Consider the following 18312-nt stretch of genomic DNA (forward strand, 5'->3'; position numbering starts at 1 on the left):
TGTAGGCACCGTAATATCAGAGTCACAATGGCCTCCTAAACTGTATCATGTGATGTTTGTTTGTTTTTTTAATAGTATACTATAATAAAGTTTTCATTTCATGTGTCAGTACCAAGGACGAGAAAAACCCACCAAAAAGTGCAGTGATGGTGACAACGGACAAACAGCAAGCAACAAGGCCAATAGCAAAGAAAATGAAAAGAGGAAAGAATCCAGCAAGAAAGACGGTGCAGGAACAGAGACTCAACAGGACGTAGCAGCATACCCTGTCCTTCAACCAGATGTTCCTGAGGAGAAATCCACCTCACCTGATGCACCAGAGGATCCTGGTTGTCCTGACACAGTTTAAATCACTGCTGAAACATTTTCCTCTGTCCGTCCCACATTTAAAACACTGCTGCTTGACACTGCATGAGGGATAAAATGCCCTTTTCATGTTTTTCTGTACAGTAATGAGACTGTTTGTTCCAGTATAGATAATGTGTGGCACTTATATGTTCATTGGTACTTAATTATCTTAAAATAGAGCAGTAGTACTTTGAATAGGCTATGTACTTACAGACATGATGCATTCATAAACATAATACTTAAGTAGATGATGTAATATTCACATACAGAATGGTAACTTTTTGCAATTTGTTTCTTTGATAACAACAAATAAAATAATAAATGAATAAATAAAGGCATCAAAAAAATGTGGATGTATTGTTTTCATACGTATAGCATTTATATTATTCTACAGCTGGACGTTTAGCCCAAATGAAAAGGACGAGTTAATGTGGAACTGTCTATCCACTGCGAGTTTCCCGTCGGAACATTTTTGCAGAACACCCGTTGCAGAAAGGAAAGAAGCCGCGGATTTGATTTTACGCAGCTAGCAAGCTAGCACGTAACATACTGTTTTCTGCACAGTGTGTTACGCTAATTTTCTCGGTCTCTGGGTATGACATGCTTTTGATAGTCAGAGCTTTAACTCTAAAAAAATCAAAATGAATCTCGACAGGCTTCGAAAGCGAGTAAGGCAGTACATCGACCAGGTAGGAACCATGACTCCTCTGAGTTTCTCTGCTGCTAGCTTAATGCTAGCTAGAGAGCAAATCAGGCGTCAATGGCAACAAACCGTCACAGTTTGCCTGCCAGGTTTGTCTTTAAGCTTTTTAGTCACCCGCAACAAAAAACACACATTTAAGTGACTTTTGCTCTGTTTTTTTCTGTGTATTTACAGCAACAGTATCAAAGTGCTCTGTTTTGGGCCGACAAGATAGCATCCCTCTCTCACGGTGAGTGCCGTTTAAGACTATCCAGCATGATAGTGGATTTAACAATATGTCAGCTATAGTTACAAAACACATGTTAGCATGTTAGGAGTGTACTGCTGTGGTGTTTGTCGTTCAAACGTACCATCACAGCTCAGGAGAGGCTTTCCACAGGTGCTCTGTCAGACATCAATGACATTGCTGCTGTTTGTGTGCCATAACTTAACAGAGGACCCCCAGGATATCTACTGGCTAGCTCAGTGCCTTTACTTGACCTCACAGTACCACAGAGCCTCACATGCCCTTCGTTCACGAAAACTCGACAAGGTAAGTGTTGGTGATGACTTTTAGGTGCGAGACACAATATGAATGTGTGCGTTTTCTGCTTCCTGTAGTGAAAAATGACACCAATCACAACAATATCAGTAGAGTAATCTCCTCATTGTTATTCCTAAACAACGCTTGTCTTCTTCCACACAGTTGTACGGAGCTTGTCAATATCTTGCTGCTAGGTGCCATGTAAGTAACTGGAAAACATGATTATAAACTTCAGATTATAATGTAATCTAGAGACATTTCCCAGATGCCGTCCATGCTGTAGATATACAGTGTTTGTTGTGGACTGTTTTCTCTAGTATGCTGCCAAAGAGTTCCAGCAGGCCTTGGATATCCTGGATGCGGAGGAGCCAGCTAGTAAGAAGCTGCTGGACAGGAGTGGGAAAGAGGAAACAGGGACGCCCGAGTCAGCCAAGGATTGGGACTTGTCCCCCGCCTCTGTGAGTCTGAGCTGCCTCAGAAATATTGGAATACACTGAATAATGAATTGGGCGCTTCAGTTAGATTTTCTGTTGCGTGATCTAACGTTATTACTTAGTTTTGTTCTGTAATGTTGCTTAGGACCTGCCCAAACACATCCAGTTTGGTCATCTGTGCTTGTTAATACTGCCATTAAGTACAGAGTTGTTTATATGGCGTAAAGTAGGCTCGGTCTTGTTAATGTTGTGGACTGACTTAAACACTATATGAAGGTATGAGAAATATTATGGACATATACCAGACACAGTCTTTAAAGTTCTGAATTACTTCTTTATTTTCATTTTGTTTTCAATTCAGTTGAGTTTCATTTAATTGCCAGAGTGTGTTTGCTAGTTTGTTATTAAAAAATGTTTAGTTTTAGTTTCGGTTTTATTAGTTTCATAGTTGGTTTTAGTTTTTGTTGTAATGATAAAAAGGGGAGTGTTTGTCAGGGGTAAATGTAAGAAGTTCACCGTCTCTATAAGCAGTAGAACAATTATTGCCTCCTCAGGCTGGTTCTGTTGACAAATTTGAATTGTTCTGAATTGACAAATATTAAAATGAAAGAACTTTATTTTAGTACGTTTTGTTTTGCACAATATTGTTTCAGTGAGTTTAAATTTCTTTCTGAAGCCTCATTGTAGTTCTTAGTTTAGGTTTAGTTAACTATAACAATCTTGCTAGAGACTCTGACCTCTGCCTGCTTTCTGTTCTCCGTATTCCCTCTCTGAAATATTTCAGGTCAACAGCTCCATCTGCCTCCTGCGGGGTAAGATCTATGATGCCATGGACAACAGACCGCTGGCCACCTCCAGCTACAAAGAGGCCTTGAAACTGGATGTGTACTGCTTTGAAGCCTTTGACCTTTTAACGTCCCACCACATGTTGACTGCGCAGGAAGGTGAGGCTGATCTGTGGCGATGATGTGCTTTTTATTACCATTTCAATGACTTGTAAAACGGCAGTATGTGTGAAAGTATGTTGTCGATTTTGTTTTAATAGAGAAGGACTTCCTTGACTCACTGCCTCTGAGTCAACAGTGTACTGAGGAAGAGGAGGAGCTGTTACACTTTCTATTTGAGAATAAGTTAAAGAAGGTAGGAGGGCTTTGCATTCACTTTTTAAATCAGGTCTTAACCAATATGGCTGAATTAATCTTACCAACTAGTATTGTCTTTGCAGTCAAAGCCTGAAATAGCTTATTCATCTGCGCCATTAACTCATTGTTGTCCAAAAATTAAATAAGATTAAAGCATATAATTGAGCCACATTGTTGCACAGAATGACATGTTACCTGCAGTTTTGAGTCAGTCCGCACATTAATATTAATATTAATTTAGATGCAAATGCATATTATGGATATTCTGGTCTGTTTTTGTCCTAACCCCTCTTCATCTATCTCCTTTCTCTGCCTCTTCTTGCTTCACACATGCATCAACAAACAAACACACACACACACTCTCTCTCCTTCCCACTGCAGTATAACAAGCCCAGTGATTTGGTGGTGCCGGAGATGGTCAACGGTCTTCAGGACAACTTGGATGTAGTGGTGTCTCTTGCTGAGAGACATTATTATAACTGTGATTTCAAGATGTGCTACAAACTCACGTCAATGTAGGTGTCCTCAGGTTTTCTCTCACTTTTCTGATGTTAATTTCTGTGTGTTGAATCAGTTGAATTACTCTCATTACTCGGTGAATGAAAAATTAGGATGTGACATTTCAGTCGTAATGGATGAAATATGCTGGATAATGTCAGAATAAGATGCAGGACAATTTAATGTAGCTTTGTTTTTGTATTTAGGGTGATGGTCAAAGACCCCTTCCATGCCAACTGTCTACCAGTCCACATAGGAACTCTGGTGGAGCTTGGAAAAGCAAATGGTAAGATGCACATCAACCACTGGTTCAGGCATAAAGTATGTATCAGTATAATGGTTAACTGGTTTTAAGCTTTGTTGTGTTTTTTGATGTCCCTACAGAGTTGTTTTACCTCTCGCACAAACTTGTCGACTTGTACCCCAACAACCCAGTAAGTGTTTCAACTACATCACTGCAAATCTGTTACCCTGCTTACGTCATTTCCAGCATTTGATAACCAAATAAAAATGTTTTATCAGGTGTCCTGGTTTGCTGTTGGCTGCTACTATCTTATGGTTGGCCATAAAAACGAACATGCTCGGCGATACCTTAGGTATGTGTTTGCACGCTCAAAAGGAAGTAGACCCTGTTGGAGGCCACATTACAGGCTGTTTATATTTAATTTCAGTATACTTATTGTGCATTGTATATCTCCTGTAGCAAAGCCACCACGCTGGAGAGGACGTACGGTCCTGCATGGATTGCTTATGGCCATTCATTCGCTGTGGAGAGTGAGCATGACCAAGCCATGGCTGCCTACTTCACTGCTGCCCAGCTGATGAAAGGGTAGGTTCCCAAAAATGTCCACCAGTTGTAGATGAAGCCGTTCTCTCAGCCTGATGTAGCAGTAGAGGAGTAGTAGTAGAAAAAGTAAAAGAAAATGTTACTGCTTCTTCTCAAGAGTGGCTGCATTGGCAGTTTAGCAAACACGCTTGTGTTTTCAGAGCAACAACTTGAAAGCAGGCTTAGATATGGGCCTTACCAACTGCAGGGACTTGGGAAACTACTACTACTGTTGCTTGCAATTGTAAATGCTTGTTAAACATAAAGTACAATATTTAGATATACTGTAACTATGTTACGTTTTAAAGGCTTTTAAAACCAGTTGAAATAAATATAAGTCAGTGATGAGCCTGGTCTTGCTTGATGTCTTCTGCACTCTCTCATCCAGGTGTCACTTACCCATGCTCTACATCGGCCTGGAGTACGGTCTGACCAACAACTCCAAGCTGGCAGAACGCTTCTTCAGCCAGGCTCTTAGTATCGCTCCAGAGGACCCATTTGTCATACACGAGGTGGCGGTAGTTGCCTTTCAAAATGGAGAGTGAGTCAAACACACAGTAACACCTAAGCCTTAGAGTTTCACAAAGGTAACAAAACACAATACAGACGTTGCTCTACATGTACTGTCCATATTCCAGCCATATAAGTAACTGAAATCAATTACACATTAGACACACACCCTGTAAATATCACTGTCAATATCTGATTTAATCAGATGTGCTGTAACAATGTTTTTCACATCAACTTTTTTAGCTGGAAGACGGCAGAGAGGTTGTTCCTTGATGCAATGGAGAAGATCAAAGCCATAGGGAATGAGGTAACCGCTCATTCATGTCATTGAAAAAGTATAAATGTGAGATGACGATGAGCATCATGGAAAGATGAAGATCCCTGTAAGAGCTATTGAATTCACGCCTTTTGTTATTTGCCTTTACATTTAAGGTCACTGTGGACAAATGGGAGCCTTTGTTGAACAACTTGGGTCATGTGTGTCGAAAATTGAAGTAAGTACGGAACCAAGTTCACTGTGCACCTCGAATGGGCCCAATAGGAGAGCGACTTAGACTTGCAGCTCTTTCATGGTCTTCTTTGAGTTAACACACGGTGTTGTGCAAGTATGGGAGGCATCATTTATCCTGAATGGATAAATATAGAAGATTGGCACTCTAGTGCACTCTAATTTGTTCAGTCCCCTCCCCGTCTTTTTTTTTTTTTTTAACCTTTCACCTGTCTCTGTGGCGATCATTCAGCATAGGTAGAGGCCTCATTGAGAATTCATGAAAAGACCATTTCATTATTTATGCATAGCCGCCATTCAATGGATACAAGGAGCCTGCAGAATATGTGCACAAGTGGTTGTTTGGAAAGGTCTGGATAGTTTTTATGTAGAAGCTGGGCTTCTTCCATACAAAGTGAATAACTCGAGTAGGTGGTCGGTGCGTCATCAATGCATCCATGGACTTCTTCAGTTCCCGTTTTTGTCATATTCTGTTCACTTATCTTGGCAAACATGATTGATTGGTATAATCAAAGTAAGATGAGTGTCATGACAAAGCATCAGCATATATGTCAGTGTTGTAGTAATAGTTACTGTACAATGTTTGGTTACAAAGACGTCTTATTATATTGTGCTGCCACTTTTATGTTTCTCCATTCTAACTTAAGTATTTACATACTGAACACAGTCCTCTGTTGGGGAATTGTCTTATAAATTGTCATTGATAAAAACCAAAAGTGGAGCTAAAATATTTTATATTTTTAGTCACAATGCCTCCATTCAGTCATATGGATTTTCTTTTTCTGTAGAAAGTACGACCAGGCTCTGGAGTACCACCGCCAGGCCCTGGTGTTGATCCCCCAGCACGCCTCCACCTACGCTGCCATAGGATACGTGCACAGCCTCATGGGCGACTTCGAGAGTGCTATCGACTACTTTCATACGGTATAGTGCTTTTCTTCGGCCTGTTTGGGCTTTGTTTGTCACTTCTAAACCTTGGGGAATGCGAATTGAGCAAAAGTTATACAAAGTAGGCTCGATGGCCTCCTCACAGAGTGCGAGAACAGATATGACATGAAATGTTCTCTTAAAGGAGAACAACATAGAGTTTTGAAGGTCAATTAGCTGTAAGACAGAAGCTAGATAAATACTACTACTACTACAAGCTGTACAAAGTTGAAATGAAAACAAAGACACAGAATGCTGTGATGTTTTGCTGGTACAGGAATTAACACACGAGGGGTCACATTTGGGTATGTTACATCACCTGCGATTGGTTGATAGATGTTTCTGTTTGCCTACAAATGTGTTTTCTAAGGAATGCTTGAAGCTGCTTTCTGTCTGTGCAGGCACTTGGACTGAAAAGGGACGACACATTCTCTGTGACGATGCTCGGCCACTGTATTGAGATGTATATTGGTGACACAGACGCCTACATAGGTAGGATACAGCTATGCTGCGCTGTTGGAGCAGCTGTTTTTATCTTTGAAAAATTATAACGGAAAAAACGTTCATTTCTCAGCTTTTTATAAGACTGAAGAATTCAGTCAGTTTAGCTGTAGTAATAGTATTAATACCTTTTGGTCCTTGTCTAATTTTCCTTTTACACTTTTCACTGAATGCAGTAGAATATGTGTTTTATTTGAACTATTTTATACTGACAAGTCACTGCTCTGAGTACCACAACCAAACTTTTGGAGTGGCAACAGAACGAGTATCTGAAACCTGTAAAATTATACTGAGACCAGCTCTGTGGTCTCGATACCACAGAAAATAATGTGTTATTTGTTTCCACTAAGGCACAGACATCAATGACAAGGTGCGTGGCAGCTTGAACACCCCAGCGCTGATGAAGATGCTGAACACGTCGGAGCCCGGCGACCTTCTCGCCACGCCAAGATTGGAAGACACCAGCATCACGTCCTTGGAAACGCCGCTGTCAAATCAGGACAAGATGATGCTGGAGACGCCCCTGCGGCTCTCTTTAACCCTCGAGTGCGACATGTATGAGAGCGATGTGATGTTAGACACCTTGTCAGACACCAGCACGTGATCTCGCCGAGTCGGGAGGCGGAACTGTCACAGCAACAGGTTGTCATAGGCACACATATATCCAAGCCAAGGACAAGTACCACCTACGCTCCACCAAAGGTTTCCTGTGGATTCTCCCTCTTGTGCATTAGATATGGTTGTTTCCGTAAGTAACAAAACATAGAACACGCCATTACGAACATACAAGTGTGGATGAATTAAATGCAGCACCTGCTGTACTTCACATTAACTTAGCAACAGTGCACTTTAAAAGGGGAATTAGCATGTGCCTTGGTTAAGGGGTTGAGTACTTGGTTTAGCGTTGGGCCTTGCGTTAAGGCTAAAGACCCTGGGAACATGTGATCCTCTGACACTTGACCGAACAGAGCAAACACAGCCGCACACCTCGCATCACATTTGAAAGACTAATCACTTATTGCTGCCTATGGCGGGACCCTCCGTGTTGCTTTACCTGTGGATTTACACCTTGAATAAAGAGTCGATTAAAAACAAAAAAGTTTTGGTGAAAACAATTCTCGGTAATTCCTACAATAAACCATGCATTTATCTTTTAAAAAAATCTGCTTTTTTTTGTCTAGAGATGAAGTTTTTGCAATGATATTACTGTTGTGTGTACGCTCCTTTTATTTAGCACATGCTCTCATTGGAAAAAAATTCATCTTTTAGATCTTTTAATATTTTTCCATATTTAGAAAGGTTTTCTAGAATAGTTGTATCTAAAGGGATCAGTTACTTTTCATTTAAAACCTGTTGCAGCATGAAATCTTTCATACAAACAAACACGTCCTTGTCAGCCACTAAGTTGAATTTGAATCAATGATTTGAACAAAGACAAAATTAAGTGTTATTTTTAATACTCAAGTAAGTAATAATTATCGTGCCTTTTTACGTGTGCAGTTATAGAATTTAACTAAACACTACAAAATTGCAAAATAATCCCAATTAAGTAGTTTAAAACTAGTTTTCCAAACGTAAAGTTGCCCCAACTGTCTTACAACATACATTTATCTCTGGGGAATATAAAACTCATTTAACTGTGGATGTAAAGTAATTACCCGTGACTTTGAACACATCCTAAGGCAGTGAAACAGTTCCTGCTTATCCTGCAAAGTTTTAACAGTGTAAAACAGAATTTACCATTTAATCCCAACCTCTCCAGAGACAAACTTGTTTTTGTTTTTTTTCTTTTTAATTCGAATCTGATTTCTCTTTATTTCAGAATATTTTTCCAGGAACTAGACGAGTCCCTTGGCGTTTAGAGTTTCTCGAAAATAAAATACAATACAAACGTTTAATAACTAGACAACAAACACAAACCACATCAGACATCACGCTTCTCCCTCTTACTCTCTGTGAGAAGTGTGAAAGGGACTGGAGCTCCTCTCTTGGGGGAGGAGGGAGGTGAAACCACACAGCTGCTCTCACCCCTTCTCTCACCGCCACACACCGCATTTCTCCCTTTCTTCCCTTTTTTTTTTTTTTTTCTCCTCCCGATGGAGAGCGGCTGCAGCACCTCCAGGAGAGATGGGCTGCACTCCCTCTAAGTCGGCCGTCATTTACACCCAGGACAAGGTCTGCCGGGACCTGGACACCTGCTCCACCTTCGTCCCCAGCCTGAAGAGCTCCGTGTCCACACCGGAGAGACCTCGGCTGTGCGCGCAGACCAGCGACGGCAGGCAAACTTTCCTCAGTGGTGAGTTCACGGCCCAATCCCCTACATGTGAAGTGGTGAGGCAGTCCACCAGGCTTTTACGCACTGAAGTGATCCGGTCAAAGAAGTTGCGATCATTTCAGGATTTCATATCTGCTGTGTGTGTGTGTGTGTTCAGGACATTGAACGCCTCATGCTCCCACTGGAAAAGCTAGTTGTGTGGATCTTGTTTTTCCTCAGTGCCCTGCCGGGATGTCCACGGACGCTCGGTGAGCCAGTCCTCCTGCTCTGAATCCTGGAGCCCCGCAGGCAGCGCGTCTTCCGCGGACCAGTGCGCCATGAAGCCCCGCAGCTCGACCGTGGACCCGCACGGTGACACCGAGAGCTGCGGGACTGCTTAACCACAGTTTGTCTGACATATAAACCCTTGGATAGGAGAGTTGTAAACTATGGTGGAATGTATTTTCACACAAGCACTGTAGTATTTCCATGTTTCTGCTACTTTATTCTTCTTTAGAGGAAACTGTGTCCTCTAATCTTTACTCCATTACATTTATTGGATAACTGTAGTTACTTTGCAGGTTCAGATTTAATAATACAACTGTAATCAACAAATAAATTCTGATGTATTGTTGTTGTTATTATTATTATTATTATTATTATTATATCTTTCTGTAATATAACTTTAAATTCATGGATGTTACTAGTAACAGTATTCTTTTTACTGTGGTATTGCTTCTTGCATTAGAAAAAGATTTGATATTAGTTGGGGGGGTGGGGGGGGGGTCCATGCATGGCCACAGCCTCGCGAGATTACGCGTGATATCGCGAGTGCACGCTGACTTAACACGGGCGAGAGGGAGATGGAGAGAGATGAGGTCTGAAAAGGACCAAACGACCGTCGGCAAGGAGAAGAGCGGCGTGGAGATCCAGTTCAGGGACATCCCGAGAGAGCAGGACAGCGCGGGCTGCAACCCCAAGCAGAAAGAGGAGAAGAAGGAGGTTTTCACCAAGGTGGGTGGCCGAGCGCTGCGTTTGTGTCGCATTGTTTACGCTGCGCGGAGAGCAGACATGGAGGAGGAGGAGGAGGAGGAGGAGGAAGCATGGAGGGAGGTGGGAGCGTTTCAGCACCGCGGACAGCGACGGCGGAGGGAAGAACCTGTCAGCCATAACCTGGTCCCCCAGCTCAGGCCTCTCCTTCCCCCTCTGGCTTCATCTGATGGGAACATTTACAGTTCATTGTCTGGATGTAACGCTGACATATGCAGCAAGTCCTCTGAGAAACACTGTGTCCACACTGTGTAATCCCTGTGTCAGGCTGCCAAATCCTCACCCCCCCTCCCTCCCTCTCCCTCCCTCCCTGTAGTTAAAGATTTGCCTGGCAGGCATGTGAATCTAATAGATGCACAACATTCATTTTTATTCATTACACTTCATTGTATAAGATCTGCAGGAGCCAGACCCTAAAGTGAGGCATTAAAGGAGCTTATATATATAAATATATATATATATATATATACTACTCACAAAAAGTTAGGGATATTCGACTTTCAGGTGAAATATATGGAAAATGTAAAAAGTTAATGCTACAGTGATATTATATCATGAAAGTAGGGCATTTAAGTAGAAGCATGGAATGGTAATTTCTTCATTTTAAACAATTTATTTGAAGAAAATCTACCAACAGTGGTAGGTATACCACAACAAAACATGTTCAGTGTCTCAATAAATTGGGATGTGGCCAAAGGACGTCCACTCCTCTCCTTTCTGGGACTCTTCCAGTCTCTGTATCACTGTTCCAACCTCCTGATGACACTCTGTGACCCTCTAAGCTCAGTGAACACCTCCGTCTGAGGACTTCCTGTTTGAAGCCTCCAGTGTTGAGGTGCTGCTGATCAACTGTTAGGTGTCGTCTTGGTCTCATGATGTCAGAATGTGAACAGCACGATGAGGAGGACTGTTTAAATACCAATTCTAACTGAAGCAGGAAATGTATTGGTGGATTCAGGGATCAAACCTGTTGTGAATGTTGCTGTTAAGCTTCTTGTTAGAGAACAGCAGCTGGTGCAGAAAGTACTGAAACACTGAACAGTTGGACATGTGCATTCAAAGGTTTAGAGAAGGTCACATTAAGTTCACCTGGAAAGGTTAGAATGTATTTTAGGTTCATCCTGAAATTTCACCTGAAAACCGAATATCCCTAACTTTTTGTGAGTAGTGTATATTTGTATATATATATAATATTACATAAATGTCCCCTTGAGTGTCTTTAAGGTTGAAAAGAGAATCATCTCATACTACTTTGTCAGACAGTCCCATATCTGTGTACTTCATATTTAGTTTTACTTCTTATTTTATGGCTTCACCGTTCCATTAAACAGAAATGTTCTGTGTTTTGCGCATCACTTTGCTCACTCTTCCTCACTCTTCCTCACTCTTCCTCACAAACTCAGCCGGGAATATTTGGTGTGTTTGGAAACTTTGAGATCTCCATTATAATTCAAGTTCTGAGGGTTTGACCAGCGTGCGCCTGCACAGTATGAGTTTGCAGTGACCGGCCTGTCCGGTGGTCAGGGAGGTTTAAGGAGTTAAGAGTTAAACTTCCACAAAGTAAAGTGTGAGGCTGTGAACATGCTGCGTCCTACACGTCCCATGATGCAACCCAATGGTGCATTCGGTCAAACTCTCTCTGCCTGGTACATGCAGTCGTCTTGTAGCTTTTCTGATGAAGCCAAATCCAAAGAAAACCTCAGGGTTATTTCTTCAAACTTTATAAAGCACCTTCAGAGCCACAGAGGACATAAAGTAGTGTCCCCTGTGATAAACTGACATATCAGTGGTTCATTTGAGGTAAAAATGATCAAACAAATGTCTGATGGTGCCATGTGCCCCAACTTTTGGGATTCAGGAGTTTCAGTGTATCATCAACGTCTTTCTGTCAGATCTGGAAACAGCTGTTCAAACCTGAGCCTGCCTTTCTGGGAGAAATCCATAATTATCAACTCAAAAATGAACAAAAAACACTAGTGCTGAAACAATTAGTCACTGGATAGAAGAAATAATGTGTGAATGACTGATCACAGGTGGTGATTCGAAGGCTTCCACCGAACCTGTCAAAGGACCAGCTGGAGGAACAGCTCAGTCCGCTTCCATCCTACGACTATTTTGAGTTCTTTCCAGCCGATCAAAGGTAATCATGACAACCAGTCAGCAAACGACTCACACAATGCTTATGATACCAAATACATGAGGTGTTAATGGTGTCTCTTTCTCTCTCTCCACAGTCTTTATCCCCACCTGTTCTCCAGAGCATACATCAATTTTAAAAACCCCGAAGATATCCTGCTGTTTAGGGACCGGTTTGATGGCTATGTCTTCATTGACAACAAGGGTATTTCTTCATTTTGTTTAAACTCATCTGGCAATAATGATGAGCACACAGTGCAGCCTCCTCTGCCATATTAAATACAAACAGAGGTATGTTTGTATTACAGCTACAGGCTGAATTTTATGGACAGAGACGTGGCTTTACAGCTTTTGTTTCCATTGTTGCTGTTCGATAGCCGGTCTGTTAAATGATGAGCTGCCTTTTATTTTGATATGTGCTCAGGCCAGGAGTATCCCGCAGTGGTGGAGTTTGCCCCCTTCCAGAAAATTTCCAAGAAGAAGCTAAAAAAGAAAGATGCCAAAGCTGGAAGCATTGAAGAAGGTAGTGAAGTCCATCATTAGAAGTAGAGGAGACATGATATCATCTTAAATGTACATGAACTCACTTTCATCTTCATCCCCGAAACCCACTCAGACCCCGAATATAAGCGATTCTTGGAGAATTACTCCTGCGATGAGGAGAAGTCTATGGCCAACCCCGAGACTCTGCTGGGAGAGATAGAGGCCAAGACCAGAGAGCTCATAGGTACACTACCACATGTACACATGATTAATGGATAAGTAGAGCCTAAAACATTACTCGACATCCCTTTACTTCTCTCCTCCTTTCTTCTTTTCTATTTCGCGGTTTCAGCCAAACGGACAACGCCGCTGTTGGAGTACATCAAAAATAAGAAAATTGAGAAACAGGTAAGAAACGAAGAAAATGAAATGACAATAAAAAAAAAAAAATGTGAGACATCTTTTCCAATGTGCCGCTTTCTCTTGTTACAGAGAATAAGGGAGGAGAAGAGAGAGGAGAGGAGAAGAAGGGAGCTCGAAAAGAAACGGCAGAGGGAGGAGGAAAAGAGAAAGCGGCGGGAAGAAGAGAGACGCAAGCGAAAAGAGGCGGAAAAGCAGAAGAAATTGTCTGATAAAGACATCAAGATTAAGGTAATCCATCACGATAAGAAGCACGGTCACAGTGACGTGTACATTCTAGTTCACTGGGTGATGTTGATGATCATGGCTTCTGTTGCTCCTCACGCCGTCTGCAGCTCCTGAAGAAGAGTGACAGGGACGATGATGTGGATTCGGACCGAGTGAAGGACAAAAGTGACATCGGGGAGGCAGATAGAGGCAAATGGGAGAAAGCTGGAGGACAAATGAAGTCCAAGGAACCCAAAGAAAAGTACGGACTGTGATCTTTGTCTCTGTTACAGGGGGCCTCGTGTTAGATGGCCATTAATAAGACACTGATACCACTTGGGGTGTTTAAACAAGTCAATAGTAACTTTAATAGTAGATCATTTTGGGGCAACTTGTTGGTGAGTGTATCTTCATCTATATGACATTTTATCAAGCACCCTAATTGCCTTGAAAGGACCCTTCAGTTTAATATTGGATTGGTGAAGCACTCACACATAACTTCCTAACCACCAGCTATTACAATTCTTGATGCTAATGAAAAAAAAAAGGGGGCAACCCCAAAACTTAAATTCAAAACATAGCAGTGTTGGCATCTGTTATCACTCAATGATTGTCACTTCTCCTGTTTAATGTGCTTACTGTTGTTAAAACCTTGTTTGGTGAACACATGGGTGAAACAGTCTTTCAAGTGAGAAACAAAAGCTCGTTACTGTAAAGTGATCCCATGAAAACAACTCTGAGAATCTACCATAATAACCGTAAAGCCATGTCTGTGTAATCTGGTGTCCATGTAATGTCGACTCTGACCACTAGAGGTCTGCCTGAGAGCGACAAGGAGCAGAGAGAGCAGCACGGCCGGCGACAGAGAGACAAAGATCACCGAGGGAAAGATGAAGAGAGGAAACGACAGCGACACCACTACGAGTTTGACAAGTTCATGCGCCGCAAAGATGAAACCAAATGGGGGAAGGGCTACTGCCAGGACCGAGCCAAGAAAGAAGGGCACCATCATGGCTACTCTTACTGTCCTGACGGTGGAGACAAACTGGGAAAGGAGGACAGGGACGACCTGGGTAACAGGAAGGAGCGCCTCCGAAACAAGGTGAGCGAGAAGGTGAGCATGAGATGGGGGGGGGAGGTGACAACTAATTACTCTGTCTCTCATGATGTAGACTTGTAAGTGTGTTTCAGATGTTTCTGGTTGTTCTCTGTCAGGATAATTGTCGCCTTGAGCTGTGAATTGAAGGTCTTGAAGCCAGCACAGAGACAGTGTTTTGCTTTTGTTCTTGATTGCACCGCTGTACTACACACCTACATACATAACCGACTGAAGATACAGCAGATAGATAACTAAAAACCTGCCTTAACCTTCCATTGCATGTAGACAAGGTGTGTTATCTTCATTTATCGACCCACGTCAGCTTTCTCCAGTGAGCTTATTTCTTAAATGTCATGCAAGTAAGACAAAGTTTACTTATCTTCATGACATTTCATTTCTCAGCAAAGAGGCCCAGGTTTGATTGATCTTGGCTGCAGTGTTTCTGTGTGGAGTTCTACTTCCTCCAGGTGCTGCTTCCTCCCACCGCACAAACACATGCACAGCAGGCGTACGTGAGACGCTCACTAGTGGCCACTAGCGCCACTGTTAACTCAGCTGAGATTTATAGCACGTTACTTCCTTGGCAAAAGCCTATTACAAAGAAAATGCGGTAGCTGTGAATAACATACATAAGAGGCTGCTGAGCTATTAACCTTATCCACAGTGTTTGTGGGCTAGTCTTCTACTGAACTGCACCGGACAGCTTGGACTAGCAACACTGGGAAAGTCCTGCTGAACTGGCTGTAAGAATAAGAGCAGAAAATTGCGGTTGTATGAACAGTGATGTGTTTTATCTGCTGGTGGTCATACTGAGCTGAACAAAGTGGCTCGAATCAGCAAAGCGAGTCATGATTTCCGCCTCTAGAATGAATTCATCCATAATCCTGGCATCCTCGGGCTCCGTCAGGCCTTTGTCATCACTGAGATCTAATATAAAGAATTCATTAAGCAGTCAAACAAATCCATGAAATATAAATCAAACTAAAAGAAGGGTGTTTAACCCTTCAGTCTGGGGTAAAACAGCGTTTTCTACTACTTTTCATTTTACCTTTGTGTTTCCCATTAAGCTTCCCTTTTTCTTGCCTTTCTTTGTGTCTTTCTTTTCAGCACAACCTCACCTATGTGATTCTACAAGTATTTATTTATTTTGACATAATATATGGACACACTGTATGTAAAAGTGCAAAAAGAAACACAAAATCCGAGTAGGAACTAGTTGGATCTTTGGAGGAGCGGAGGTCTGCGCGGACACCTCCTCTCGTTCGTCTTCACGCGCAGCATCCTCTTCATCCTCTGAAAGGAGTCTTCCTCAGAATCAGAACGTTCTTCCCCAGATTCAGCATCTTCTAACTCGTAGAAGAGCTGCTGTAGTGCGCGACTTCGGCTCTTCATAACTTTAGTCTTAATAGGCCGATCGACAAAATTCAAAAACTTTGAATTGAGCACCTGCGTGCTTGTGTCACAGCTTTACGTTTTCAAACGTGCGACATGTGACTTTGACGCCGTGTGGCGGTCCTAGACTCTGAAGGGTTAATACCTTCCTGTGAGTGTCTCAGAGACCTCGTAGAAAGTCTATACACACAGTAAGGTGTGGTGATGTATGACTTATGCTCTGTGAAGTGACAAGTATTCTGTACCTGCCAGCCCTGTTTAATATGGGACTCACTTCAGGCTTGTATGGCTCATAGAAAGAATAAACAGGGTAAAGAAAAATATTAAAAATGTATATATTAACATGTTTATTCAAATTGTGTGCTATTTGTCTCTCCCATGTCTCTGCTTTCTTGTTTCCCTGCAGGACCGTCCAGCCATGCAGCTCTACCAGCCAGGAGCACGCAACAGGAAACGCATGAGCTCAGCGGGCAAAGGCTACGACTGCATCCCCGCGGGCCACTCGCCCGAGTCCGGGACGGACCACTGTTATGAGGTCGTCACCATGGCAACAGGGCTGGAGAAGGGCTTCGAGAAAAGCAAGGCGGAGCAGTGAAAGTCCTGACGTTTGTAGAGAATAAAAATAAATTATTCAGCTTTTCAGCCTAAGTTGACGGTGACAGGCTTGACTGGTTATCACTGAGCTTTTGAAAATAATATAAAGGCGCTTCAAAAGCAAACAGTCTTATAGTAATTTTCGTCTGCATTTGGGGTAATAAAATTCAGAGCTTTGAACGTTTGTCAAGGTTTTTGTTTTTCTGAAGCATGAATATTTTTAGTAAACACTAAATATTTTAACTGTCTCACTGTTTACTGTTCAAAGAATTATCAAAGTATACCATTAGGTTGAATCCTTGGAGTAAACCGTGTGAAAAATACTGCAATAGGAGCTGCCGTTATGATAGCACAACCATTAACTCGATTTCTCTCAATTATTTGATATATTTCGTGCACTGTTTTGGTGCAAATGCACAGACTGATGTTTCTGTCTTTTAGCTCCTTGCTAGCTAGTTTCCCATTTCATCAAAGCTTTGTCCCATGAGGCAATCCGGTGTCCTTCCTTTACGCTCTTGATCATGTTTTTGAAGCGTGTCCCTGTAAGAGGCAGCTCGTGTTTGGTATCCATCAACAATTTGCTGGTGAAACCATGACCTCATCCTCCACGACAGATATTGTTACTAAGCCTTTGTAGACTCCAGTGAACTCGGATGTTTTGTATAATCCTATAGATTTTATTAAAGCAAAATATAATGTAAGTAGAACTTACAACGATGGATGTAGAAAATGTAACAGAGGAAATGCTTTGTGTATTTTTGTGTGTGAAAGTGAGCGTATGAGAGAAGAGAAGAGATATTATTGATAAAGAGGACAATGTTTTACCGCTTTTTTCCTCATTTTTATGTGTCTTATTTACATTTACATTTAGTCTGACTTATTCTAAGGTGTCATACAACAGAGACGAGAATTTTTTTGTGAATGAAGCTTTGTGTATGATCGCCCATGAGCCAAGAAGAACATAGTCTCTACATTTCTATGAAGCATTTCCTAGAAGCAAAATGTAAAGTTGCAAAGTATGACACAGATAAATGAAAAAAAAAAAGAATTTTCAATGCTGTGTGCATGTTTTTCTATTGATTCTGTCAACTAAATGTAACAGAAAAGCAACAGAAATTGATAAAGAAATAGTAACAATCTGTTTAAGAAGCCTTATATTATTTCTGCACATGACCTAACATTCATGTATCATACCTCTTGTATCATTCAATTTTTTTTTTTTGAAGTTGTAAGAAAATAAAGCTCTTCTACTGTTAACTACCTAAAGAACCTAGATTGTGTTTTTGTCATTATGGAAGTTCCCTGACAGTTTGGGTGAGGCAGTGTTTCTCTGTAGCACTGCCCATACTACACATTTGTAAGTTGCAGTTATGAGTCAGTAGTTAGGAGTAATGTTAAAATACACAGACGTATTTTGGCATTAGTGGGTGTATACATACCTACACGCCATGACATAAATGATACTGAATAAAGCCCAGATTTTACTCTCTTTTTTAATGCTAGATGAGATCACCGTGATACCATTACAATGATGAGATTAATCTCACTGAAGCGAACACTGTGTCATACTGTCACCCACATAAAGCAGGACTAGTAATCAACAGGAAGCCAGAACGCATCTCGTGAAATCTTGTGAGCAAACAGTGTAAATCTGGTGCTCTCACTTCACTAAAAAAGAAAACTTTCCAGCATGTGTGTGTTTGTGTATGCATGTAAAATGTTGAGGATAGTGGGTAGTATATATATATATTCATGCT

The 18312-nt window shown here is 41.7% G+C and overlaps 2 protein-coding genes across 2 annotated transcripts; both read left to right on the top strand.

Moving 5' to 3' along the window:
* The first annotated feature begins 850 nt into the window (after positions 1-850).
* cdc16 (cell division cycle 16 homolog (S. cerevisiae)) lies at positions 851-8054 on the top strand. The gene is made up of 18 exons (XM_070837861.1): positions 851-1037; positions 1226-1280; positions 1486-1583; positions 1737-1775; positions 1892-2032; positions 2793-2952; positions 3054-3148; positions 3532-3665; positions 3855-3934; positions 4033-4082; positions 4171-4244; positions 4352-4477; positions 4863-5015; positions 5228-5291; positions 5417-5478; positions 6281-6416; positions 6821-6911; positions 7271-8054. Exons 1-18 carry the CDS (start codon positions 990-992, stop codon positions 7522-7524), a joined length of 1860 nt encoding a protein of 619 aa, XP_070693962.1. The 5' UTR covers positions 851-989; the 3' UTR covers positions 7525-8054.
* Positions 8055-10047: 1993 nt separating this feature from the next.
* Positions 10048-17699, top strand: upf3a (UPF3A regulator of nonsense mediated mRNA decay). Its single transcript, XM_070838170.1, has 10 exons — positions 10048-10188; positions 12258-12364; positions 12459-12565; positions 12785-12883; positions 12977-13087; positions 13196-13251; positions 13336-13494; positions 13599-13732; positions 14284-14584; positions 16368-17699. Exons 1-10 carry the CDS (start codon positions 10048-10050, stop codon positions 16554-16556), a joined length of 1404 nt encoding a protein of 467 aa, XP_070694271.1. The 3' UTR covers positions 16557-17699.
* Positions 17700-18312: the final 613 nt, after the last annotated feature.

The sequence above is a fragment of the Pempheris klunzingeri genome, chromosome 10 (genome assembly GCF_042242105.1).
Source record: "Pempheris klunzingeri isolate RE-2024b chromosome 10, fPemKlu1.hap1, whole genome shotgun sequence".
NCBI lineage: Eukaryota > Metazoa > Chordata > Actinopteri > Acropomatiformes > Pempheridae > Pempheris > Pempheris klunzingeri.

Coding starts and splice junctions, on each gene's coding strand:
- cdc16 (XM_070837861.1), top strand. CDS start 990: ATGAATCTCGACAGGCTTCGAAAGCGAGTAAGGCAGTACATCGACCAG. Junction 3,149..3,531: donor TTGAGAATAAGTTAAAGAAG/GTAGGAGGGCTT, acceptor TTCCCACTGCAG/TATAACAAGCCCAGTGATTT. Junction 4,245..4,351: donor CATGCTCGGCGATACCTTAG/GTATGTGTTTGC, acceptor TATCTCCTGTAG/CAAAGCCACCACGCTGGAGA.
- upf3a (XM_070838170.1), top strand. CDS start 10,048: ATGAGGTCTGAAAAGGACCAAACGACCGTCGGCAAGGAGAAGAGCGGC. Junction 13,733..14,283: donor TCCAAGGAACCCAAAGAAAA/GTACGGACTGTG, acceptor TCTGACCACTAG/AGGTCTGCCTGAGAGCGACA. Junction 14,585..16,367: donor GAAACAAGGTGAGCGAGAAG/GTGAGCATGAGA, acceptor GTTTCCCTGCAG/GACCGTCCAGCCATGCAGCT.